General features: G+C 49.6%; 2 protein-coding genes across 5 annotated transcripts; both read left to right on the top strand.

Annotated features, from left to right (window-relative positions):
- Positions 1-5,488: 5,488 nt before the first annotated feature.
- On the top strand, positions 5,489-16,643 carry LOC133283411 (placenta-specific gene 8 protein-like). 3 transcript variants are annotated; one of them, XM_061480154.1, is made up of 5 exons: positions 5,489-5,643; positions 8,640-8,768; positions 8,978-9,102; positions 9,903-10,006; positions 16,486-16,643. In XM_061480154.1, coding segments are annotated over exons 2-5 (345 nt in total). In that variant the 5' UTR covers positions 5,489-5,643; positions 8,640-8,653; the 3' UTR covers positions 16,487-16,643. The 3 variants fall into 3 exon arrangements, with proteins under 3 accessions (XP_061336138.1, XP_061336120.1, XP_061336129.1); XM_061480145.1 differs by lacking the exon at positions 16,486-16,643 and adding an exon at positions 10,276-10,431 and having other exon boundaries at positions 5,490-5,643; XM_061480136.1 differs by lacking the exon at positions 16,486-16,643 and having other exon boundaries at positions 9,903-10,010.
- Positions 11,356-16,643, top strand: LOC133283398 (placenta-specific gene 8 protein-like). 2 transcript variants are annotated; one of them, XM_061480124.1, is made up of 5 exons: positions 11,356-11,928; positions 15,250-15,394; positions 15,626-15,750; positions 16,082-16,190; positions 16,486-16,643. In XM_061480124.1, the coding sequence occupies exons 2-4, from the start codon at positions 15,289-15,291 to the stop codon at positions 16,187-16,189; spliced, it is 339 nt and encodes a 112-aa protein (XP_061336108.1). In that variant the 5' UTR covers positions 11,356-11,928; positions 15,250-15,288; the 3' UTR covers position 16,190; positions 16,486-16,643. The 2 variants fall into 2 exon arrangements, with proteins under 2 accessions (XP_061336108.1, XP_061336099.1); XM_061480115.1 differs by lacking the exon at positions 11,356-11,928 and having other exon boundaries at positions 13,503-15,394.
- Positions 16,644-24,591: the final 7,948 nt, after the last annotated feature.

Below are 24,591 nucleotides of genomic sequence, written 5' to 3'. Positions count from 1 at the left end.
GACATAGATGCAGTAATGCAACAAATGAAAGATTTGGCAGGTCACTGTAAAAGTTGTCATGCTGACAGTGTCTGACAGAGAGAGGGGCTGGGAGGTCTCCTGTCTTCTTCCTGCTTGGGGTGAAGACCCAGGGCAGAGAGCCTAGTCTGTCTTAGCACATTATCCATGATGCTAATAGGGCTGAGGTTGCTCTTGTGATACTCAACTTGCTGAGACCATAAAGGGCTAATCCTTATGGAGTGGGCTGAGCCTGGCAGGCAATGAACTGAGCTGTCTTCTATACATTCTGTGATGAGCAACTTAGGTAACAGGAAATGTTTGACCAGGAGTAGAATAGGTGTCTCTGTAAGCAAGATAGAACAAAGGGTGTCGGCCTAGGCCCTGTTGAAGCAAATTTTGGTAAAACACTGATAAAAGAGGAACGTTATTCATGAGTTCCAGGAAATGATTTATATATATATAGGACTTTCCTGGGAAATCTAATGAATATGTATGTATCACTGTCATACAATGCCTGCTTTTGAGAACTCCAGGTGGAAGGATCTCCATGTCTCCAGCTCTGCAATAAGGAATGCCCACTTTCTAAGATTCCAATGCAAGTCTTAGAGAGTTTTACTTGCTGACTTTTATGGTATCACTTGGTGGTGTAAAGGACAGGCTGAAGGTCTGGTGTTGTTGGAGTGCATACGTCCTCTCCCAGGTGACAGATGATAAAGACCCAGTTGCTCAACCCCAAGCAGGGCTTTGGCACCGGCAGGTTCATCCCTTGTTGGGTCTTTACCTGGCAGGGGTTGTCTCTGCAGCCAGCACAGCCCAGGGACCAGTCACCCATTTTAATATGCTGGGCAGGACGGGGAGAGAGTCCTCTCAGTCCTTCCTGTGTCTCTTAGCCCCGTCATGAGATGCTGTGCTGTCAGGGGTCCTCTGAGATGTTGGGACATCCATGCAGGGAAGCCATCTGCTACAGAGGGGGTGCAAAGGTGGTGACTGTTGTGCCTATCTGCTGTTATGCCTATCTTCAGGCCTTGCTCAAGAAATCAGTGGCAATTTATGGGGGGGGGGGGGGGAGCGACTAAAAAGTTGACTTCGAGAGTTTGAGCTGCTCAGTACTGATTTATTTACACCAAGGTAAGTCAGAAGGTACTTCCTAAAATTGGAGGTTAAACACACAGGGAACTACCATGAGAGGCTATCAGGGGGAGCACATTGCGTGCTGCATAAGTCACACGGAAGAAATCCCATCATACACAAGAGGCAACATGTGCAGACATGATGAGGGGAGAAACAAGACTGCTGTAGAATTGAAGGTGAGCAAAGCTCTCCTTCAAGCAGGACTCATGGTCATGTGCACACAGCTGATGTGGAGCTGCACAGCTTCCCCTGCACATCATCCAGCCCAGCTCTCAGATTGCCTTCTCTCGTCTTAAAAAGCGCCTTTGTTATTGAGTAGTAAAGGCCCTTTTTAACTCACAGCACAAGTTATTCTACTAAGTAACAGCAATACACTTTAAAAGTACTTGTTGCATGTCAAATTCTGTTACAAAGTGTGTTGGGTGTCATTCTGCCAATACCATGGTTAATGTTGGATTAAATCTGTGATGCACGATGTATGGCTGCGCACTCAGCTCAGGTTTTGGGCTAATACCGCAGTTCCTCGTGTATGCTGAGAGCAGCATCGTCAGGTTAAAGCAAGGGCATCATGTATGCTGGACACAAGGGACAGGAGAATGGAAGATCCATCGTTCCCTGCAGCATGGTGGCAGCAGCAGGCAGCTTGGGATAAAACTCTTGGGAGGCCATAGAACTGGCAAAGAGCACATGTCCAAGGTGGAAGGTAGACACAGGTCAGCTTACCCAAAAAAGCCTCTGGAACTGGTAGCCACACTTCTGGGGTTCTCCTGCTTCCAGCCACCAGCTGGGCATGAGGACGGGGACAGGAGGACCACGCTCTCTGGTAGCTCTTCTGCTTGTGCATGAGTGCGAGTGAAGTGAATGTGTGAGTTAGGGAATTAATTACGAAACTAATTAATTGAACTAGACTGATACAAGGGGGTTGATTTGATTGTTGGTTTTTACCTTAGTTGTTTTTTAACTCGTGAGCTCCTCAGATGAAGTCTGATTCTCAGGCCAGTAAATCTGAGTGGAGGAAGAGTAGCACTGCTGACAGGATGTTGAGAAGTAACAGAAGATGAGTGCAGGAAGCAGCTCAACCAGGCTGCGTGAAACCTCTTGTGACAAATCTTTGCACAAAGCCAGCATGTGACCACAGATGGATGTGAAACCACTTCCTTATTACTTTCCTTTGGGTCTGCTTGGCGTGAGCCGTATATATGAGGATCTGGGGCCCTTGGCCCCAGTTGTGAGCTCCTTGCTGCACACTGGACTTCGTGTTTGGGTGTCTCCCAGCCATACCCCCAGCACCATGTTGTGTCTGATGAGCCAGCTGAGCAGACCCACTCCACTGTGTGCAGTGCCCTTGCCATGGGAAGGACCAGCTGTAGCCACTTATGTTTTGATGAGATGTGAACCTGACCTTAGCTACATTTCCAAGGGCTGTGAATATTTCTCCCAACACTTGCTCAGCTCCTTTCTCCTCTGACTTCTATAGTTACAAGGACTTCCCTTTCATCTGAGTCATTCCTTTTCACTTGAGTCATTCCAAGTTGTGGAAAAGAGTCATGGTCTGGGTGAGAGGGGCTCTTCCATCAGATCAGTGGAGACACCGGGATAAACCAGTGTCACACGCAGAAGTCCTTCTCCGCGTCTGAAATGAAAACCTGAGTTTGTTACTCTGCTTTTTGAAAGGGCTGGTGGGACCACAGCTTTGGAGAGAGGCCCCCAGGCACCCTCCTACCAAGCAGCCACCCCTGACCTGCACACCAGTGAGCTTATAGTGGACCCTCTGTTAATGAACAACCTGCTTTTTGCCACTCAAGACACCGGGGTTCATACAACTAATAGTACAAAGGCAGTGTACTGGGGAAGGCGGCTCTGCTTGTTTGCAGCAGTGTTTAAAGTTGTGCGGTGGAGTGGCTTCAAATGGTACAAAGAACAGGTGGGAATGCCTGCATGTGATTTGTGCCAGCACAGAATAGATTAAGCTAGTTTCTGCTTGCCATGTCCCTGTAAAATACAATGGCAAACCACATAATTTATACTTTGTTCTTGCAGAGAAAGCAAAAATGTATTCAGGAAGAGGTGTTTTTCAAGACTCCTGAGTCTTTATCAAAATTGCATTTACTGTAATGCATGTTAAATAGGTGAATATTAATTTCAGCTGAATTTTTCCATTGCCTCCTCAGAAATAATCTTTTATTCTTACTGTGTGGAAAAAGGCATTACAGGTTTGGACTGGTTACCATACTTCTTTCTGGCTATTGAGGAGTTTTGCTCTTGGCCGTGCTGTGGCTGAGAGGAGTGCTTTGCAGCTGACTGCCTGTCTTCCCCCAGTGCCACTTCATGGACCAGGAGAAGCCACACGTGAAGGGTAACCACAGCCACCAGCCATAAGCAGATGCTCAGGCCTTGTGGTGGCTGCGATGGGAGGTGACGGGCACACTTGGGCCAGCACTAGGTGATGGCGATGCCCTTGCTGAGTTCCAGGAGCTCCTGTTTTGATTTCGCTGGTGAGATATTTCCAGGGTTTTTTGACCAACTTAAACAGCAGGTGAAAGGAATGAGCTGATGCAGGTGGTTTTGGTGGTGGTTTCTCAGAGTGACAAAGGGCAGTTACAGCTTGATGCACTGGAATCACGGGTTTCTGTGAAAGAAAAGCACTTGCAGGGTCTTGTTGCTCAGACAGTCAGTGTCACCCCCGCTCTGAACAGAGCTTTAACAGACTGTTAAAATCCCTAAGGTGTTGCTGATGAGCCTTTTAATGCGTTATCTCCCATAATGACTGCATTTCAGCTTCCCATCTCCCTCCTTCCCCAGAAGACTCCCAACCTAGTCTGGCCAGCCGGTGGGAAGTCAGGTATCTCCTCTTCTATAAAGCATTGGCTGAACTAAAACTTTTTTGCAAACCTCAATTTCTGCAGCTCCTTGCAGTGTTTGGTTTGGTTTTTTGGTTTGGTTTTGTGTTTTTTTTTTTTTTAATTGAAAGAAAAATGCGCAAAAAAAAGATAAAAATGAAAGCAGGTACAATGCAGCCAGGGATCAGCCAGGTAGCCCCGTCATAAAGCAGTGATAGCTGCAGTTAGACTTTGGAGATGTTGTAAGCCAAAGGGAGCATTCAGGGCAGGGCTTACTGTTATCTCAGCAGTACTACTGGTAAAAAGGCTCTGCTTAACATGCCATAAATCCCAGCCTGTTGACAAAGCTGGTAAATCGCAGTTTAACCCCAACTTCTTGCTGGTGGCAAGCAGGAAGCAAGTGCCATCAGCACTTTATGTGGGAGGCTTTGAACTTGGTTGCTCCTGTCAAGGAGCAGCTCAGATCCCTCTGTGCTCTCTGCACGCTCTGTGCATTGTGCTGGGAAACAACAATCACTGTCCTGGTGTCGCAGCTTCTCTATGAAATACGGAAGTGTATCCAAACCTGCCAGTGGCTCGCACAGGACATGAGTGGTTAAATATTTGGGGCATGTTGGTGAAGAAATAGTAAACATTAGCTTCTCAAGGAGAGAAATGGATGTGCGTATAATAAGGACTCAGTTAATTTTACAATAGCTGGGCTATGAGGCTTGTGACAAGCACTCAGGGAACCAGCCTGATTTTTATAGAAAGCCTCCACATGAGGTATACTGATTAATCCAGAAATGAAAACCCAAATGCATCCTCAAGAAGGAGCAGGGAGCATGCCTGCTGGAGATGGAGAAGAGGATTAAAAGCAAAATTACCATCACATCCTGCTGCCTCCTTATCTGGGCTCAATAGAAGTGGAGGAGGACAGTGGGGCCTGGGGTTCCCTCCACATCACAATGCCATGGCACAGGGTGCTGACCTGCAGGGAGCTACTCTGTGAGGCAGGTAGGTCTAGCAGTTGCTAAACAAAACCAGTTGTTGCTGGCTTTGGTGGAGAGCATCCTGGTTTGCCCCCTGCACCAGCAGGTTGGGGCAGGGGCTGTTCTGGGCACCCCTTTCCCTTTCACCCCAATGCAACCTGCCCTCCGTCGCCCAAGCCTGGTTGTGAAAGCAAGCATATTGGCACAACCCCTTCATCTGAAGCCTTTTCCTCAAGAAAAGGGAAAAGCTCAGAGTGAAGGACCCTGCAGTGCTGTTCATCTAGTCTGGCCTGGAATCTGGGAAGTATGCTTTTCCTTTAGGGAAAAATGGTGGGGAAATGTCTATCCCAACGAACACACATCACTCAGAGCTGTTCTCCCCCAGACAATAACCTCATGTACACAGAGTTAAGGGAATAAGACGATACATGCAATCAGTTTTTTAAAAGACAAATAGCAGTCTGTGATTTAATTTGCAGGGCAGGGGGAAATAAAATTGTGCAATATCTATAACCATACTGAAAGGGCACAGCTCCTGACCTCCCCTTCTAGTTACCTCCCACCATTACACTTGCTTACTGCTGACTGCCAGTAACAGCCTCCAAGAAAGAGAAACTTTAGTTTCATCTTCCCCAGAGCCTCTTTGTGCAGGGCTCCAGATAACAAGGAAGAAGGCACTGGCAGAGGCTGCTCATCAGAAGGTTGGTTCTCTTAAAGCATTGGAATAGTAAAAACCTGATAGCCTGGGAAGAGTGGGATAATAGTGCAAAAGGATTTTGTGGTTGTTGTGGTTTGGGTTTTTTAATATTTCTTTTTTTCTGCCCAGGACATTTTTTAAAGCCAAAAATATGGCAAATCCTACTTGGAGAAAGGGGGTGGATTAAAAAAACCTAGGCAAAAAAGCTGGATTATGGAGAGGTTATTTCTTCTGCGCTTCCTCCTGCTTCCAGGATTGTGTAACTGCATTAAAGGACTCTGCTGGTTCTTTGCTCTCTGTTTAAATTGGATTCTTTCTTGTCTACATGGACCCTTAAGATGAAATTCCTCTTAGCAAGGCTGTTTTGTTGTACGTGTTTCCTGGTGGGCTCTGAGGATGTGCTGGATGTAGCTGCTGTCCTGCCAGAAGCTTGCATGTCAGTCGCTTTTATATGTTGCTACCTCCTCTCCCTATGTGTTTGCTGTCCTTTCCAATGGGATGTGCTATTGGTGACAAGAGCAGCTTAATGTTGTGATCCTTCATTAATGTTCGCAACTATGAGAGAAGAAAGGATGTCAGTAATGCTCAGGATACAGTATACTATGCATTTCTAAAGGTGTAGAAAGCAGATTTACAGCGTGTTGGTGACATTGCTGTGGGTCTGCAGAGGGCAGCGCTCCGAAGTAGTGCGTTGCTTCCCTCGAAATGTCTCCCTCTGGAGAGAGACATGTCTTCCAATGCCTCTTCCCAATGTCTCCCTCTGACACATACCTGATACGGTGCCTTTGCCTGCATCCACACCGGGCTCACAGGCTGGTGTGTGCTGCCTGGTGAGCTAGGAGTGGGATTTCTGGAGGAGCATGCATCTCCCCAAAGGGTGGAGAGGAAAGGAGAAACTCCCCTCCCAGCACTATTCACTCAATTTCGGTTTCTATTCTGCCTTCTGAGCTCAAGAGCTGGTGGGGAGGAGCCAGACCACCCAGCAGTGGTTCTGCCTTTGCCAAGAAAGTCTCAACAAATGTGAGCAGGCAGGGGCTTGAGGTTTTCCTCCCTCTTTCTTCTACTAGTGCATAACTAGAAGAACTTGGCCTCAGGGCAAAACTTACTTGTAATTGTTATCTGCGAATGTTTTGTGTTGTTTTTTCCTTGGCTGGGAGAACAGGAGCACAGAGCTTTTTTGCGTTGATTTTTTCTTTAGACCTCAGGCTTCTTGGTTCTCAGGGTTTACTTGCTTGCTTAACCACAGGAAGACAAGGACTGGGGTTCAGACTTGGGACATTGCATTGAGTTTCTGCCTTTCTGGCTCTCTATGACAAGAAACCGGAGATACTCGTTTTCTACAGTATCTTTTTTTGCATGGAGCCTGGCTTCGTTATGAGGAAGTGAGAGAACATGGCTGCTTCCTGCATGCTTTCTATTCATGCCACACCAGTCTTGTGCAAAATATGACAAGTTCAACGATTGAAATGCCCGGGTCACTGACTTTAGCCTAGGTTCACTGCCCAGCCCTGCTTGGCACAAGGGAAATGGTGAACTGTGTCTATGCACTAGCGAAGCCTTTCTGGGATGGAGTGGGGAACATCAGTGGCTTGATGCTATTTTGAAGGCTGGATAAAATGGCAGAAAATGCAAAAACCTTGAGAAGATGTAAATGTGGGTAAGATAGGGTCACGCTTTGCCACACATCCAGTGGCAGCAAGGCAGCTGGCAGAAGGCTGCCTGCTGAAGAGTGATGGCGACCAGCTCGGTTGGGGGACCAAACTGAGCACTGTTGTAGAATCATAGAATTGTTAGGGTTGGAAAGGACCTTAAGATGATCTAGCTCCAACCCCCTGCCATGGGCAGGGACACCTCACACTAAACCATCTCACCCAAGGCTTCATCCAACCTGGTCTTGAACACTGCCAGGGATGGAGCATTCACAACCTCCCTGGGCAACCCATTCCAGTGCCTCACCACCCTAACAGGAAAGAATTTCCTTCTTATATCCAATCTAAACTTCCCCTGTTTAAGTTTTAGCCCACCAGCCCACCTCACAAGCATGTTGAGGTCCCTCTGGATGGCATTCCTTCCCTCCAGCGTATCAACTGAACCACACAGCTTGGTGTCATCGGCAAACTTGTTGAGGGCGCACTCAATCCCACTGTCCATGTCACCGACAAAGATGTTAAACAAGACCGGTCCCAACACCAATCCCTGAGGGACACCACTCGTTACTGGTCTCCAGCCGGGCATTGAGCCATTGACCACAACTCTTTGTGTGCAGCCATCCAGCCAGTTCTTTATCCACCGAGTGGTCCATCCATCAATTAGAGACAAGGATGTCATGTGGGACAGTGTCGAATGCTTTGCAAAAGTCCAGGTAGATGACATCAACTGCTCTACCATCAGTTCCGTAGCCCCATCACAGAAGGCCACCAAATTGGTCAGGCAGGATTTCCCCTTAGTGAAGCCATGCTGGCTGTCACCAAGCACCTTGTTGTTCTTCATGTGCCTTAGCATGCCTTCCAGGAGAATCTGCTCCAAGGTTTTGCCAGGCACAAAGGTGAGACTGACTGGTCTGTAATTCCCTGGGTCATCCATTTTCCCCTTCTTGAAAATGGGGGTTATATTTCCCTTCCAGTCGTCGGGAACTTCACCTGACCACCATGATTTTTCAAATAAGATGGACAGTAGTTTAGCAACTTCATTTGTCAGCTCCTTCAGGACCCATGGATGGATTTCATCAGGTCCCATGGACTTGTGCACATTCAGGTCTTTAAGATGGTCTCGAACCAGATCCTCTCCTGCAGTGGGCCCAAGGTCTCATTCTCACAGTCCCTGCGTCTACCTTCCAAGACTTGGGTGGTGCAGTCAGAGCCTTTGCCAGTGAAGACTGAGGCAAAGAAGTCATTCAGAACCTCAGCCTTCTCCAAATCCTGTGTTTTACTAACTCCAAATCCTGTGTTCTCCAAATCCTGTGTTTTTCTAACCATCTCTTTCCCCTCCCATCTCTTTCAGAAGAGCAACTAGGAATGGCTGTCCCAACCGTTGTGACGATCCAGCCACAGTACGGCATGGCCGTGCCCACTGCCTCAAGAAACATATGGCAGACAGGGCTGATGGACTGCTGCTCGGACTGTGGCGTGTGTGAGTGGTCCCATCTCTCAGCCATCAGCAGTGACATGCTGCAGTCCGTCCCATGCCCTCTCGGGATGCTTTTCTCACCCCAGCTGCTCGGGTTAATGGTGTGACAGCTACAGTTGTGTAGCCTGGTCCTCTCAGTTCCCCTCCCGATGGCAGTGGTGCTGGTCGGGCAGGCAGAGCCTCACATGCTGCTGTGTTTCTCTCCCTGCCAGTCTGCTGCGGGTTATTCTGCTTCCCCTGCCTGGCGTGCCAACTCGCTGGGGACATGAATGAGTGCTGCCTGTGTGGGACTAGCGTGGCCATGAGGACCCTCTACCGCACCAGATACAACATCCCGGTCAGTGGTTAACCTGCCCCTCACTGTGCTGTGGGGCTGGAATATGAGATGCACCCAAGCCCCCCTCTCTGCACATGAGGGATGAGCATAGGGTTGCAGCAATCTCCACTCACCCCTTTTTTTTTCCCACTTCTTTATCCTGCATGATGCCAGGAGCACAGGACAGGGGTTGGGCCACCCTCGGGCACACTGATCCCTGGGATGGTGTCCAGCAACACTCTCTAATCATTAGTCGGACACAACTCCTTCCCAGCAGCCTTCACTGGGGGCACAAGTCCTGCCTTCAGCTGCTGCTGACCACAGCTGATGCTTCCCCGTGCTATTGCCAGTCTTTGAAAGACGGGAAAGATTTGGGAGAATTGTGGGCAGACCAAAGAACAGATTAAGCCAGTTGCACAGATGAACATCTGTAATTGGATGCAGGAGAAAGGTGGACATTCATTTAAAGTACAAAAGTGAAATGGTTTCTTCCCAGCTGGGGGTTTGTGCCATCCCCAGACGAACCATGCTGGCCTAAAACCAGTGTGCCCAAAAAAATCTCCTTCTGTGTGTGTGCTCCCTCCCAGTTTTAAAACTCAGAAGCCAAAAGATAATTAGCTATCTGCAGCCTGCAGAAAGGGCTCTTTCTTTCCTTTCCACTACATGTGGGTTCTCCAGCACTGCTTTTTAGTATCTGCTACTCAGGACACTGCAGCCAGCCAGGAAACAAAGGGCACACAACCTGGAGTATGCTAAATCTCTTCCTGGCTGAAATGCGCCTTTTAGGAAGCCTTCACCCCTAACCAATTTCTTCCTAACAGGGGTCCATTTGCTCTGACTACTGTGTCAGTATGTGGTGCCTCATGTGCTCTGTTTGCCAAATGAAGAGAGACATCAACCGGAGGAAGGAGCTGGGCATATTCTGGTAAGCTGGGTATGCTGGTACTGGTTTATAGAGCCACTGCCTCAAGCAGTCATGCGGCTTCACAGAGTCTCTCCTGCCAACGCCTGACGTGTAATGCAGGGTCACTGCAGTGGGGAAATGGCCACGGGTGGGTAACAAGAGAGACCTGTCCCTCAGCACAATATTGCTGGGAAACTTGTGCAGGAAGGGGTGGGGAGGACTGAGAACATACACACGGTGTGGTGGGGCATGGCTCCAGTCCCTGATCCTCCTCTTCCATCCCATTGCAGATGCTGCTGTCCTCACTGCATCCTGCAGAGCGGCTGCAGGCAGGAGTCATCGCATTCTTGGCTGTTGGGAAATGCACCATGGAAAGGTTGCCTTGACTGTGGTTGATTTCCCTTTCCCTAGGTAACAGCAGCAATAAACAGCAGTTTGTCTTCCTGCCTGTGTGTGTGTGTGTCACTCTTGCACCACCTGAGAGCACCCAGCCTTCTCCTGCTCTGCCTATCTTGGCAGCCCCTGGTGCAGCTGAGATTTCCCTGTGCCTGCTGCAGAAACAGATTTTCACTGTGTTTTGTTAATTACTCCGCTTTTAGAAAGGATGTTCAATGCATAGGAGGAGCCAGTGTTGGATGAGCAACACACTCATCCAAGCTGTAAAACTTGGCAAAGTGGCTTCTGTCCCAGGGCAGAGCTGGGACTTCTGGTAGGTGAGTGATGGCTGCAGGCCACTGAGTGCTGAGGTGCCCCTGCTGTGGTGGTCCCAGTGGCCATCCAGGGCTGCTAGCCAGTCTGAACATAAAGCTGCCTGACCCCATTCCATCTCCTGGGTTGCAGAGACACGTTCCTCTATGGACCTGAGAAAGAAATCCCACCTGCCTGTGAAGATGACCAAAAGTTTAGAACAGCTTCCAGACAAGGAATAAGTAAATGCACTTCCCTGGCAGTATTCAAGGCCAGGCTAGACAGGGCTTTGAGCAACCTGGTCTAGTGGCAGGTGTCCCTGCCTGTGGCAGGGGGTTGGAACTGGGTGAGGTTTGAGGTGACTTCCAACCCAAACCGTTCATTTATTCTGGGGATCTGTGATAGTATACCTGGCTGGGTCGTGGGTTGGCCCATTCCTCTCCATGGGCAAACCCTGCCGCCTCCTGGCCACAGCCACGCACAGCACACCCGCGTGCTCAGCGATAGATAACGCTGTCCAAAAGGCAGAAGTTACATCCACCCCTCTCTCCATTGCTCTCTGAGAGATGCTAAAGGATTTTTGATCCCTACAAATCTTCCCCCATCTTCACTGACTAAGGAAAATATGATATTTTTTCCCCCTTTACCTTCTTTACCACAAACCTTGTGAAGGGCAGGTGGAGCTCTATCAGTGCAGTGGGTGGGTCTGCATCATGGTATGCCTAAACCCCAGATAGCCCAGAGATTCCTATGAATGATCCCTGGAAATGCAGCAGACTGCATTTTTAGCCTGAGAGGTGAAGGCTAGTGGAGAGGGGGAGAGAAGAAACACCACGCTGCTGCTTCATCCCACCATAGCATGGCTTGATTTTGTGGCTGTACCTCGAGGCAGCACCTGCATCACCCAGTTATGGTCAGTTCTTGCTAATGCTCAGGCTTAACAAAGAAAAGGCGCTGCACCTCTAGCAGCAGAATGATTAAGGCAGTGCCGGAGCCTGAATGCAAACTGTCCTCTACCAAAAGCAGTATGTCCCATCAGGGCTCTGTGGCTGCAGGAGCCTGTCAGAAGTGGCATCAAGCTTGCAGCATGCTGCCTTCAGCAGGGAAGCTGCAATTGCGCAAAGCAGCAGCTAAGCCGGTGTCTGGTCTGTTAGTCAGAGGGAGCGGAGGTCATTCACCAGGGGGCACCCAGAGCATATAAAGGATGAGAACCAGGAAAAGGATATGCATCTCCTGGGACAAAGGCGGCTCATCGGGTATGTATGGCTTGGCTTTGCTTTGCAAGAGCTGCGATGCAAAACTATGGAAACTGCTCATGGCTGAAGTGGTGTTGCTGGGGAAGGGGAAAGGGTGGAAATGGAGGTGAGATTTTCAACCTGGAAAGCTACTTCAAAGCTAAACTAGAGCATTCTGGGTGCTGCTGACAGGCATCTCAACAGAAGCGGCAGCAGAGGTAAAGGATAGCAGCTTTTGCACTGTATCATTCATTTGTACACGTATACATGTGCCATAGCAAAATGCCAGTTTATGACCTTGGTTATGGGTAAAATGTGCCTGCATGCACCTCAGGATCATGCTGTAGAGCTGTAGAGTTGGGGGCACCCAAGGTGATGTGCAGGGCCTGGGCAACCTCTCAGGAGAGGAGCATGCAGTGGAGGCTTCTCCAGGCTGCTGCCTGCTCATACCACAGCCTCCATCCATGCAGAGGCATGGTGTGCTCAGACTTGGGGAGAGGAAGGGTAAGTCAGCCCTTCCTGCAAAGGGCACAGTGTGTGTGTAGCAGTGAACATCACTTGGCTGCACTGAACATCACTGTGCTACTATTAATCTTGTTATCTGGTGGGGGGCAAGTGCTTTCTTTGGCACAGGAAGCTGGTGGGATCCTGTTCATAAACCTTTCCAGGCTGCTGCTCCCACACGTGCTTCTCCCTGTGGTCCCTGAAGTCCTGCCTGCTGCTGGCCATCCCTTTCCCTGCATGGCATCCCCATGGCCACCCTGTGGTCTGTCCCCTTCCCTGCCCTTCCTGGCTCCTGCCTCTTCTTAAATCACCCTGTGCCAAGGCTCTCCATGGGGCTGCCGTTTTGGTGTGCTGTGGGGTGTTACATTGGCTACAGAGGTGATGGGAATTACCTGGGGACTTCGGCATGAATAAGAAGGGACAGAGAACTGGGGCAGAGGTAGGAGATGTCCAGTGACATCTGATGGGTGCCATGGCCCCCACTGCACCCCTGAGTGGTGGGGTTGACTGTGCTCACCCCAGAGGTGTCTGCCAACAGCCAGGAGATGTGCTCCAGAGAAAGCACAGCAGCATTTTTTACTGCTCAGCAGCCCTGTTCTGTAACAGCAAGAAAACACCCTTGTCTTTTAAACCTCTGGTGGAGGCCAGTGGTGGAGAGAATCCCTCAGGGTAGTGGTCCCCCCTTAATGGCCACTTGTCACCTAATGGGAGCAGATACTGGTGTCTCAGATAGTGGCAGCCCAACCATGTTTCTGCTGCCTGAAGAAAGCAGAAAAAAAGTTATGAGCAAATCACTTTGAGAGTTTTTACAAGCCTTCTTCTATCTTACAGCATAACCCAACATCTCTTTTCCTCTCTATGTACTACCAGGGAACAAGGGTTGGCTATATGGCAACAGGCTGTTTCTGACAGCAGAGATGTGTCCAGGCTAGTCTGTAAATTATGGAGAGCTGCTGGCAGATCCACCAACCCCTTTGCCACCTGTTAACAATAGTCAGTATAGTCAATACAACTGCAATCTGTATCTCTACAGTGTCAGATGCGGGTAATGCACTCTATGGTGTCATGTGAATTCTGGGCATAGCTCCACCATATTCCTGGAGAATCGCCTTTAATACTCAAATTCTGTGCAGATGTGTAATTCTAACAAGGCAGAGTTAGATTAGATACTAGGAAGAAATTCTTTACTGTGAGGATGTAGAGACACTGGAACAGGTTGCCCAAGGACGTTGTGGATGCCCCATTCCTGGCAGTGTTCAAGGCCAGGTTGAATGGGGCTTTGAGCAACCTGGTCTAGTGGAAGGTATCCCTGCCCATGGCAAGGGGTTGGAACTGGATGAGCTTTGAGGTCCCTTCCAACACAAACCAGTCTGTGATTCTACAATCTACTGTGAAAATAATCCCGTTCCCTTTAGAGTGGTTTTAAAGACTTTACAGGAATTAATGCCATCATGCTTCGCTTCAAAATGTAAAAGCTTCCCCTGTTTTTCTTTTTGCTCCTCCTAGCAGCACGAAACTCATGCCCTCCCTTGCCACACAAGGGCAGGGAGCTCCAGGGCAGGGAGGGAAGGGCTGCTTGACAGGCACCCCCTGGACACTGTCACCCAGACAGGCAGCAGTGTTGCCTGCGCAGGCAGGATAAACATGTCAAAGCTGGGCAGGTGCAGGCAGGATGCAAACTGTGCAAGCGTTCTCTGTTGAACACAAATAATGTCCACCACAGAAATGCCCATGGGTTGTGCAGGGATGTGATGGTGGGCGAGAAGCTATCCAGGGAGCTCTCTTAGGACCCCTCCTGGGCAGAGGAGCAGCAGCCTGCAGTTACGGGGTTTAAAGCTCTGGCGGCTTTCCTGCTGATCATTTCATTGCTGAGGATGAGTGGCTGTGTGCTAGAAGAAAGAGGAAGCCTTTGCAGCTGTAAAAGCATGTGAGCATCTCATTCACATGCTGCTTACCAGAGTGGTGCTCAGCATGGGCACAGGGCTGGGAGTATATCTGCATGGGACTTCCTATTATTATAGAGGAGCATCCTCTATTATTGTTGTTATTATTATTATTAAAGCTCTAAAGCTGAAATGAGAATGGCAAAGGGTGGTGCTGCGCTTTGCAGAGGGTGGTGGTAGGCAAGAGGCCACAGGTGTAGATAGAGGTGGAGATGGAGTTATACGAATCAGGTGGGTTTATGGATTGTGCTGCAGATGAGGAGCTCTGCACTCACTGGGAAAGGACAGGCAGTAGAGGGGTTGTGAGGGCCCAAGAAAGAGGAGGACAAAGATGAGGCACTGGCAGGTGGAAAAGTGCTAGGAACTGGTCACTGGGCTTAGGATGATGGAAAGGGACAAGGAGAATCCACTGCCTTGAAGCGTGCTGAGAAAGGAAGTGAAGAACGAAGGGAGAGGAAGGCAAACAGGCTGAGGTGCTTGGTGACCAAAGCAAAGATGAAGGTGAATACTGAGAGCTTGGGAAAGCTAGGACTGAGCTGTAGTAGTTTTGGAGCACTGAAAGCATAAAAATACTAACACTATTTTAAGCCGATAATGATGAAAGATGAACTGAGGACGCGAAGACAGGATCAAAGTGTTGAAGCACTGAGGTTCTGAAGCAGAAGGATCTCTGTCTTTATAGAGGCATTTTACTTGCATAGGCAGGGGGATGCGGTGCTGCTGCCTTTAGTGGGGAGCTGGTTTTGTGGACGGCTTTGCTGCAAAGGACAGTGGCAGCTCCTGGCAGTGGGGTCCCCTTGAGAACCTGTACTGCCCTCTCAATCTTTGAATGAAGCAGCCTGAACCCACTTCAGAAACACCAGTGGCATCTTTCTCTGATGGCTTTTCTTTCCAGACCACAAACCGCCTAGAGGGACCCAATCCTGTGCTAGCAATGGCCTCTCAGCAAGTGATCACAGTCCAGCCACAGTGTTCAATGGCCCCACGGGCAGGCGAGTGGCAGTCAGGGCTGATGGACTGCTGCTCCGACTGTAACGTGTGTGAGTACTTATGTACCCCTTGCTCCTGGTGTTGGCCCACAGTGTGTTTCTGGTGTTTTCTCCACTCATTCTGCAGCATCACCTCTGTTGCAAACCCCACTTTTGTGGGTACCAGTAGTAAAGCAGCTTTCATCTGAGGTCAAGAGTCATGGCCCCCCGACCAGCTTTGTTCCGTTACCTCTTTCTTTGCACCCCTCAGCCAAGCCCATGCCCATGTCTTGCTGTCCACAGGTCTTTGTGGAACCTTCTGCTTCCCCTGCCTGGGGTGCCAAGTGGCTGAGGACATGGATGAGTGCTGCATGTGTGGCCCCAGCGTGGCCATGAGGACACTCTACCGCACCAGATACAACATCCCGGTCAGTGACCCAGGCATGCCCTGCTGGCAGTGACAGTCACAAGCTGGGTGCTGGGGTGTGAGTTCAGGGGAGGATAAGGTGGAGTCCAAGGGGAAGAGCAGTGGTAGGAAGTTGCATGGGCAGCCCCACAGGCAGTGAGCCAGGGACACATCTGCATCACTGCTGTGAGCTTCTGGTAATCCTATTGCACATCACCTTATCCCAATCCTTGCTGGGCATCAGCAGTGCACTGCAGGGCTGGAGTGAGATGCCCAAGAGTGTTGGTGATGAAAAATAGGAACACTTAAAAGCTGATGTGGGAAGGGGTTATTCAATGTCCCTTGCTCCACAGGGCTCCCTTCTGGGTGACTTTGCCTCCACTGTGTTCTGCCCCATGTGTGCTCTCTGCCAGCTGAAGAGAGACATCAACCAGAGGAAGGAGCTGGGCATATTCTCGTAAGGTGGGTGTGCTGGTGCTGGTTTATAAAGTCACTGCTGCACAGAATCAAATGTGTTCCCAGAGTCTCCCTTTCTAGAGACACCTGACTTAAGACACAGGGTTGCTGTGGTGTCAAAACAGCAATGGGCAAGTGAAAGGGTGACCTGTCCCTCAGCAAAATGTTGCTGAGAATCTCTTGAGGATGGGGGATCTGCTAAGGGCTCATCATCTGGGTCCAACCAGCACGGCTGGGACACACACACAGTGTAGCAAGGCATGGCCCTACTCCCTGACTCTCCCATCTCATCCCACTGCAGATGTTGCCGTCCTCACTACACCCTGCAGAGCTGCTGTGGGCAGGAGTCTCCAGTGCCTTGGGCTGTTGGGAAATGCACCATGGAGGGGTTGTCTTGATTGTGATTAATTCCCCCTTTGCTGGGCAACGCCACCAATAAACAGCAGAGTTTGTCTTCCTGCCTGTGTGTAACAACTATTTATTTCTCTGCATCCTCCTGCCGCACCAGAAGAGAGCATTTTACTTTTGTATGCTGTGTGGTCAGAGCAATGCTGAGGTTATCAGAGAAAGGAGACTTTCACTTGCAGTCCTACACTGGGATAAAACCAGATCACAAATTTCAATGAGAAGTTAATATAAACCAAAAGCCTGCTGTGGACAGCTCAGCTGCTCTGTAGACACTGGAGCATGCAGAGCTGGTGACAGCATCACTCTGTGCTCATAGGCCTGAGAGCATTGAACCCATCCCTGTTTCTGCCTGGACCATCTGAGCAGCAATGGGGGAGTGATGGTGATGGTGTGGGGATAGCAGTCCCATTCACTTCCCTCTCCACAAACCTTTCTGGGAGTCCATAGTGTTGGAGCAGGGTTCTTGGTGTGGTGAGACATCCACAGCTGCAGGTGTTGGGTGTAATACACTGTGGTGGAAGAGCTGGGAGTATCTGAACCTTGCTGGGGCTTGGGTGTGCATTATCCATTACCTGCCATGGTGAAGAATGGTGAAGAAGTAACTCAGGCTGGGGCTGATCCGCTGTTTTCACTGCTGCAAATCCCATTGTGCAATTCCCCTGGTGTGAAGAGGCTGTGGCCCCTGTTGACAGTGTGTACATGCGCATTTGCACATTTGAAACACGATGTGCAAAGAGAAGCAGAAGAAAGCGGTTGTGGCAAGGTGACAGCCTGAGCAGGGAGCAGAAAAGTGTGCGTGTTGCTGTGGGTCCAGGTGTTGCCACGCTGGCTTGTGTGTGACCCACAGGCCTGCTGGGTCACCTCTCCTCAATCCTGGCTGCTGGTCCCAAATCCCCATCTCTCACAGTCCGTTAGGCATGGGGACTGTGCCTCCCCCTGTGGCACAGGCAGCTGTGTGATTCAGGGTGGCAGGGTCAGTGACAGCCCTGCTGCTCTGGAGCTCATGGGTGAGCTGAGAGCTCCCAGGATCAAGGTCTTCAAAACCACCCAACCATGAGTGCTGGGGTTGCCCCTTTCCAGTGACAGGTGAGCCCTGTGCCCCAATCTCCCCTGCCACCATAATGGTTGTTATGGGGTCCCCCTAAAGTCATTCCTGCTTGGGGCCCTTCTATCCCTTGGCCCACCCTGGCAGGGGCTGCTGGCCCCCCATGGCTTTGCCCATCCCTACTCATGGTATCTCTTCTCCAGGTCTGTTTTTCTCCCAACACATACTTGGGACCAGAGCTTTGGCCTCTGCAGGGACCTGAACCCTCACAGGGCTCTTGTCGTAGAATCATAGACAGGTTTGGATTGGAAAGGACCTCAAGATCAGCTGGTTCCAATCCTCTTGTCATGCACAGGGATGCCTCACACTAGACCATGCTGCCTAAGGCCCCATTCAACCTGGCCTTGAACACTGACAGGGATGGAGCATTTACCACCTCTCTGAGCAACCTGTTCCAGTGCCTCACCAACCTCACAGTGAAGAATTTCTTCATGATGTCTAATCTAAGTTTACCCTCTTTCAGTTTAAACCCGTTACCCCTTCTCCTATTACTACAGTCCCTAATGAAGAGTCCCTCCCCAGCATCTTTGTAGGCCTCCCTCAGGTACTGAAAGGCTGCTATGAGGTCTCCATGCAGCCTTCTCTTCCTCTTCTCTTCCTCTTCATTCCTGCAGGCAATGCTGTGGCAGTGCAGTGAGGAGCCAGGAGTAGCCAGCCCTGGGCCTTGGTGCAGGGCACCAGTGCCCACCTCATCCGAGGAGTCTTAGAGGTGCAGAAACCGCAGGTGACGCCCAGTGAATGCCCAAAGCAACTGCTGGCAAGAATGGATCTTGGGGTCATGCTGCAGGAGAGGTGCTGTGCCACAGGGGCAGGAGGGTGGTGGTACTGCACCCACAGCAGAGCCCAGTGGGGTGAGCATGCCATGGCTGTGTCTGGCTGTTCCACAGAAAAACTCTGCTGTGGGTGGTGGTATTGGTTGTTGCTGCATACATGGCTGGGGGGCATTCTGAGGGCTGCTGGGGCTGTGTGGGGTGGCAGCAGGTCTGTGTCACCACATGGGGGGTCTCCCCCTGGTTTGGCAGAAGGAGCTGTACCCCGGGGCACGTTTCTCCTCTGGGGGTAGTTTCTCGGCACAGGGGCTGTGGGGTGAGCGTGACTGCTCCGGGCAGCAGGGTGACAGCAGCCCACGGCTTGTGACCCTACGGGAGCTCCACGCAAGGCTGATTAGGCTGTGCTGTGTCACTGCCACAACCTGCAAGGGTGACACAAGGGTGTGAAGACTGCAATACCAGGTTTGTAGGATGTAGTACACCAGGACACAGAAACTCTGTTTCTGTGAATTTATTACAAGTTACGACTAACAAGGCAAGTACATACGTACGATCACTTACCTACAGGCACACCTATATGTGGTTTTGAGGCGTTACCAGCACAATATTCGCCAAACCACCGGCAAGAGCCAGCGTGACAAGAGTAGTCTCCTCACACACCATCCATGTCAGAAGTGAGTCAGGCACCCCTAGCAAGGGTCTGCCTGGGCACGAATGCGCCTGACCCAGCACCCTCCCGCCCGGGACACGGCTTTGGTCCTCCCTCACTCGGCTCCTGCGCGGACAGCGGCTCCCGCGAGAACCGACCGGGGACCCCCGCGGCCGCACTCCCACGGCTCCCGGAACACTCCACTCCCCGGCGGCAAGGACCGCTACCTTCCTCCGCTCCGCCACCGCCTACCTCCGTCCCGCCAGTCGCCGCCGCACCGGGCTCCGTCCCCACCGGCGCCCGACCCGCGCAATTGGTCAGTGCGTCTCGGGGGAGGCCTGCGATCACGATGTCGAAAGATGGCGGCTCCGTGTACAGAGGTGCTGCCCTCTAGGGACCCCCGCTGCCTGCTGCAAAACGGCGGGGTATTGGAAGAGTGAAAGCTGTGGGTTGGGAGAAGAACAGTTTAATAATTGAAATAAAGGATAAGAGGAAGAATGCCAACAATGACAATAATGATAATAATAGAAGAGATAATAACAAGAGAAGAACATTCAGAAAACCCAAGTGATGCACAATACAACTGCTCACCACCCACCAGCCGATACCCAGCCAGACCCGAGCAGCCATCTGGGCCTTCTGAGTGACTCCCCCCACTTTATACACTGAACATGACGTGCTGTGGTATGGAATACCCCTTTGGCTAGTTCGGGTTGGGTGTCCTGTCTGCTTCCTCCCGGCTTCCCTTGCCCCTCCTCACTGGCAGAGCATGAGACTGAAAAGTCCTTGATTAGGGTAAGTGCAACTGAGCAACAACTAAAACATTGGTGTGTTATCAGCATTGTTCTCACACTAAAGCTAAAACAGCACTGCACCAGCTACTGGGAAGAAAATTAACTGTTACAGCTGAAACCAGGACACACTGAAACACCACCAGCCTTGGATACCAAGACCTCAGTGACACTACAGTACCAACAAGCCCTGCCCGTTCTACGTCCCCAGGGACACTGCAGTATCACCCAACTCATGCTGTTATGCCTCCCTGCTGACAGTGCAGTACTACCAAACTTGGACCGTAAAACCTCTGGTTGGATACGGCGATACCACCAAATTCAGGTTGTAAAACCACCACAGTGCCACTGCAATACCCCCTGCAGTACCACCAAAACACTGCCCTAATATTGGTCAACAAGAATATTACCAGCTCCTGTAAGACCTCCACAGTGCCACTGCAGTACTACCAAACTCCTACCAGAAGACCTCCTCTGCAGTACTGCAATGTCACCCAACTCCTCTCTGGAAACCACCCTCTAAAAGGCCAGGGCCAGAGGTACCCACCTTAGTACAGGGGCTACTCCAAGCACGTCCTGCTGAGCCAACAACCCCCACCACTCATGCATTCCCAAGAAGCCCCATGGAGCAGGAGGCTCCAGCCCATACTTCAGTTACAGGCTAAATTGAGGAAGAATACATCAGTGAAACGTAGCCCACTCCAACCTGCTGAGGAGCCTGCCCACTCGAGTACAATGTGTGATGTTAACACTGCAGTGGTGATTTAACTGGTGCTTTTCAGGGGTATGGATGTAATCACTCGGGGTGTGAATGTTAAGCCTTGCAGGGAAAAGGCCCATCATGTTAGTTTCATAATAAGGCAGACCAAAGGGACTCCTGACAGATTTGCGTATAATGCCAAACTGTAAGTACTGTACAGTACCATGCCAGCCTGATCCACCGCTCAGAAGTAATTCTTGGTGAGCATCCTATCAAGCAAGATTAGAATCAGGCTCCACAGTCTTTCCTTGCATTCATCACTTCAAGTCTCTTAATAGCAATTACTCAAACAAGATGTGCTTCCTTGTCCTGTTCCTGTAATCATAAATGATTATCACAGATTTAAAACATTGTCTCCAAGTGCTGGGGTGAAGGTGTAGAGCCCTTTTCACCTCTGAACAAAAAAGGGGCAGACTCAAGGACCTCGCTGTGGTTGGTGTGGTGGCTGCATCCATTCCAGCTTCTGAACTTCTTAATGGACAGCCAGGGTGGTGAGCTTCTGCCAGATTTAATATTAAACAGCAAATGCAAATGCATCAAAGCTATTTGGAAGCACTGTCTGATAAGGCTGTATCCCACTCGTGGTGTGTGTTACTTATTGTGAACTGACCAAAGGTGAGTTGTGTGCTATGGGTGTGCCCCACATCAGACGAAGCACAAAACACAAGTCAGAAAGGTTGAACTGCAGGTTTAATCAGTTACTAATATTAAATATTTTTATGATGTGGCCACAGGTTTGTCTAGAGATAGATGAGAAACGATCTATGAATGCTTGTTATGAATGCATGCTCATCTGACAAACAAGCAGACGGGGCTGGCATGGCCTTGAAAACATTAAGATAAAACAGAATTTATTTGGGTAGAATTTGTTAGTGAGCTTTGTGCTCACTTCTGTGGGTGGAGGTTTCGAGCCTTGCAGAAGTACATGAGCCCTGAGTTCACCTGATCTCCTTGAGGCCTCTGCTGTAATAAAACCAATGAGATAGCAGAGTCTGCACTCTGAAGAAATCTGTAGTCTTATCACTAAGGAATCGTGTTCTAACATTATTATTGTTATTATTGCTATTCTAAATGTAAATAGCTATATACTATCTTTCTACAAGACTATCAAGCATTTCAGCAGCTAACAGAGTTGGTAACAGTCTCAGCAGCAGCCTCTCTAGTACACGTACTTTAAGAAAGAAAACTTCACAGTGAAGTTCACTCTTGGCCACCTCCCAAAGCTGCAGAAAGACAGGCTGAATAACTTTCACTCAGTGTTTCAGACTGTATTGAAAGCATGAGCTGTGTCTTTTCTTTAGTGTTCTCTATGTCTGAAGACAGGAACATCTGTGTATTCACAGAATCAGGCGTGGAATTCCAGGTAGGAAGGGACCTCAAGGATCATCTGGTCCAACTTGTCTTGGCAAAAGCAGGGTCTAGACAAGATGTCCCAGCACCCTGTGTATCTGAATGTTAAAGGTGTCCAAAGCTGGGGAACCCACCAGGGAGATTATTCCAAAGGCTGATTTTCCTTATTGTGAAAATTTTTCCTCTTGTGTCCGATCAGAATCTTCCCAGGAGTAACTTGTACCCATTATCCTCATATTTTTCATGTGCCTCCTTATAAAAAAGGAGTCTCCATCTTCTTTGTAGCCACTCTGTAAATGCTGGAACATGGTGACAAGGTCTTCCCTGAGCCTTTTCTCCAGTCTGAACAAACCCAGTTCTCTCAGCCTTTCCTCAAACAACAGGCTTCCCACTCCTTGGATCATCTTTGTGGCCCTTCTCTGGATCCTCTCCAGCCTGTCCTCATTTTTTCTGCATAGCAGGGAGCAAAACTGAACACAGACTCCAGGTGTGGCCTGAGAAGAGCTGTGTACAGTGGGAAAATGACATCTTTATTTCTGCTGGTGATGCCCATGTTGGTGCATCCCAGCATCCTGTTGGCTTTCTTTGCCGCAGCAGCACACTTCACTCACATTGAGCTTCTTGTCTGCCAGGACCTCCAGGTCCTTTTCCACAGAGCTTCTCCCCAGCCAGGTAGATCCCAGCCTGTGCTACAGTCCTGGATTATGTTTTCCAGGTGCAAGACCTTCCACTTGTCCTTGTTGAACTTAAGGTTCTTGTTAGCCCCCTCTTCCAGCCTATCCTCTCCCTTCCAAAGTATCCACTTCCCCTCTCAGTTTGGTATCATCATCAGACTTCATCGAGGTACACTTGATTCCATTTCCAGATCACTTATGAAGACAGTGAACAGCGCTGGGCCCAATATTGATCCCTGGGGGACCCCACTACTGACAGGTCAACAGTTTGAAAAGGAGCCGCCAGTTCCCACCAGTGCACACACCACTTCTCCAGGCCATAACACATCAGCTTCTCTAGGAGGAGGCTCTGGGAAACTGCACTGAAAGCCTTGGAGAAATCCAGGTAGACAATGTGCAGCTCTTGGCCTACACCAACCAAGCAGGTTTCTTTGTTGTGGAAGGCCATCAGGTTTGTCAAGCACAATTTGCCCCTGGTGAATCCGTGCTGGCTTTTCCCAATCATATGCTTCATTTGGCTTGTGGTATCCTCTAGGAGGATTTGTTCTATAACTTTCCTGGAGACTGAAGTTAGACTGATGGGACTGTAATTTCCTAGATCCTCCAGTCTGACCCACTCAGAAATTATCTGAAAAAAAAACCCAAAAAACATATTAGGTTTTACCAGTAGTGCAAATGTCTGTGAGATTTTAACATCTGTGGTTTTTAATCTCAATTCTTTGTTGTTTTGTTTCAGCATGAGTGCCAGTCATGAGATCAGTAGCTACTTCTTACTGCATCCTGTGCAAATGCTTTTTTGTGACTCACTTGGGAACAGCCCAGATCTGATACTACGAACAGTCTGCTGAGATTTCCAGGCCAGACAGAAGATATGCTCCTTGAATGAGACAACAGGTTTTTTGCATCTATTTGGTCATATGTGCACCTTCTCAAATGCTACTGTGACTATGCAATGCTTTCAGCTACCTGCTAGGATGCTTAAAATTCTTGTATAAATACAGTACAGAGTTATTTATAAAATTACTGATAAAGAACAAGATCCCAGGAGTGTGATGCCTGAATGATGGAATACTTACCCATCCCAAGTTACAGCCAGCTAAAAAAGCTGGCCTTGTGATGTTCTGGCCTGGGCAGCTCTTACAGGCAGCCTTGATGTTTACTAATTAGTGATGAGTCTTGGTAGGAAAATGCGAGCATAAAGCTTACGTTTTTAACTGGAAACTGTCTGTAATGTATGCTTTTCTGCATCTCTCTGCCAAGGGGAATGACTGTGAATGCACTGGTTCCTGCTTTTGCCAAAGCAGTGGCAGAGCCCTCCTGCATGATGGTACCTGGGATGCTGGCCAAGTGCAGGCAGCCTGTCTAAACTGAAGGATTTTCTTCATCATCCTCCAGGGCCTGGCCAGCCTCATCTTGAGTTACTGGACTCAGAAGCTACAGCAGTCCTGGCAAGCCAAACTGTGTCAGAGAGCAAAATTGAAGAAATGGTGTGCCTGTCATCAGTGCCGCTCCAGATGTTAGTGCAGCTCCTGGAAAGCTGTGGGCTGCACTGCCCAGTGGGCCCAGTTGGGCAGACAGCATGTGCCAGAGACCAATGCCCCTGCCTCATATAATGAAGCTGCCTCAGCTTTGGTTCCCTCCATAACATCACTTACATGCCCATATGTTATCATGTGAAAACCCCACTCTGATGGGCTCTGTACAGCATTCACACTATTGCAGGTATTTTCAACTGAAGAAAAACATACTAAGGTAATAACCATCTGGAGGCCACTTGGGGAGAAGACTTCACAACCAGCTGTGCCTTGTCTGACATGCCCTGCTGGCATTCAGCAAGCAAATCTAGAAGAGGGTCATAAAGATGTTCAGAGGGCTGGAGCACCTCTGCTAAGAAGACAGG

The sequence above is a fragment of the Pezoporus flaviventris genome, unplaced genomic scaffold, assembly GCF_033815535.1.
Source record: "Pezoporus flaviventris isolate CSIRO_AGI_PZ_B2104156 unplaced genomic scaffold, CSIRO_AGI_Pfla_v1 ptg000002l, whole genome shotgun sequence".
Classification (NCBI taxonomy): domain Eukaryota; kingdom Metazoa; phylum Chordata; class Aves; order Psittaciformes; family Psittacidae; genus Pezoporus; species Pezoporus flaviventris.
Note: the sequence above shows the minus strand (reverse complement) of the source record. Positions and strands in the feature narration are given on the sequence as shown.

Bases quoted from the DNA above. Each gene is read 5' to 3' on its own strand.
- LOC133283398 (XM_061480115.1), top strand. From the start codon at position 15,184: ATGAAGCAGCCTGAACCCACTTCAGAAACACCAGTGGCATCTTTCTCT. The intron at 15,395-15,625 runs GTGAGTACTTAT...TGCTGTCCACAG, and splicing joins CTGCTCCGACTGTAACGTGT to GTCTTTGTGGAACCTTCTGC. The intron at 15,751-16,081 runs GTCAGTGACCCA...CTTGCTCCACAG, and splicing joins GCACCAGATACAACATCCCG to GGCTCCCTTCTGGGTGACTT.
- LOC133283411 (XM_061480136.1), top strand. From the start codon at position 8,654: ATGGCTGTCCCAACCGTTGTGACGATCCAGCCACAGTACGGCATGGCC. The intron at 8,769-8,977 runs GTGAGTGGTCCC...TCTCCCTGCCAG, and splicing joins CTGCTCGGACTGTGGCGTGT to TCTGCTGCGGGTTATTCTGC. The intron at 9,103-9,902 runs GTCAGTGGTTAA...TCTTCCTAACAG, and splicing joins GCACCAGATACAACATCCCG to GGGTCCATTTGCTCTGACTA.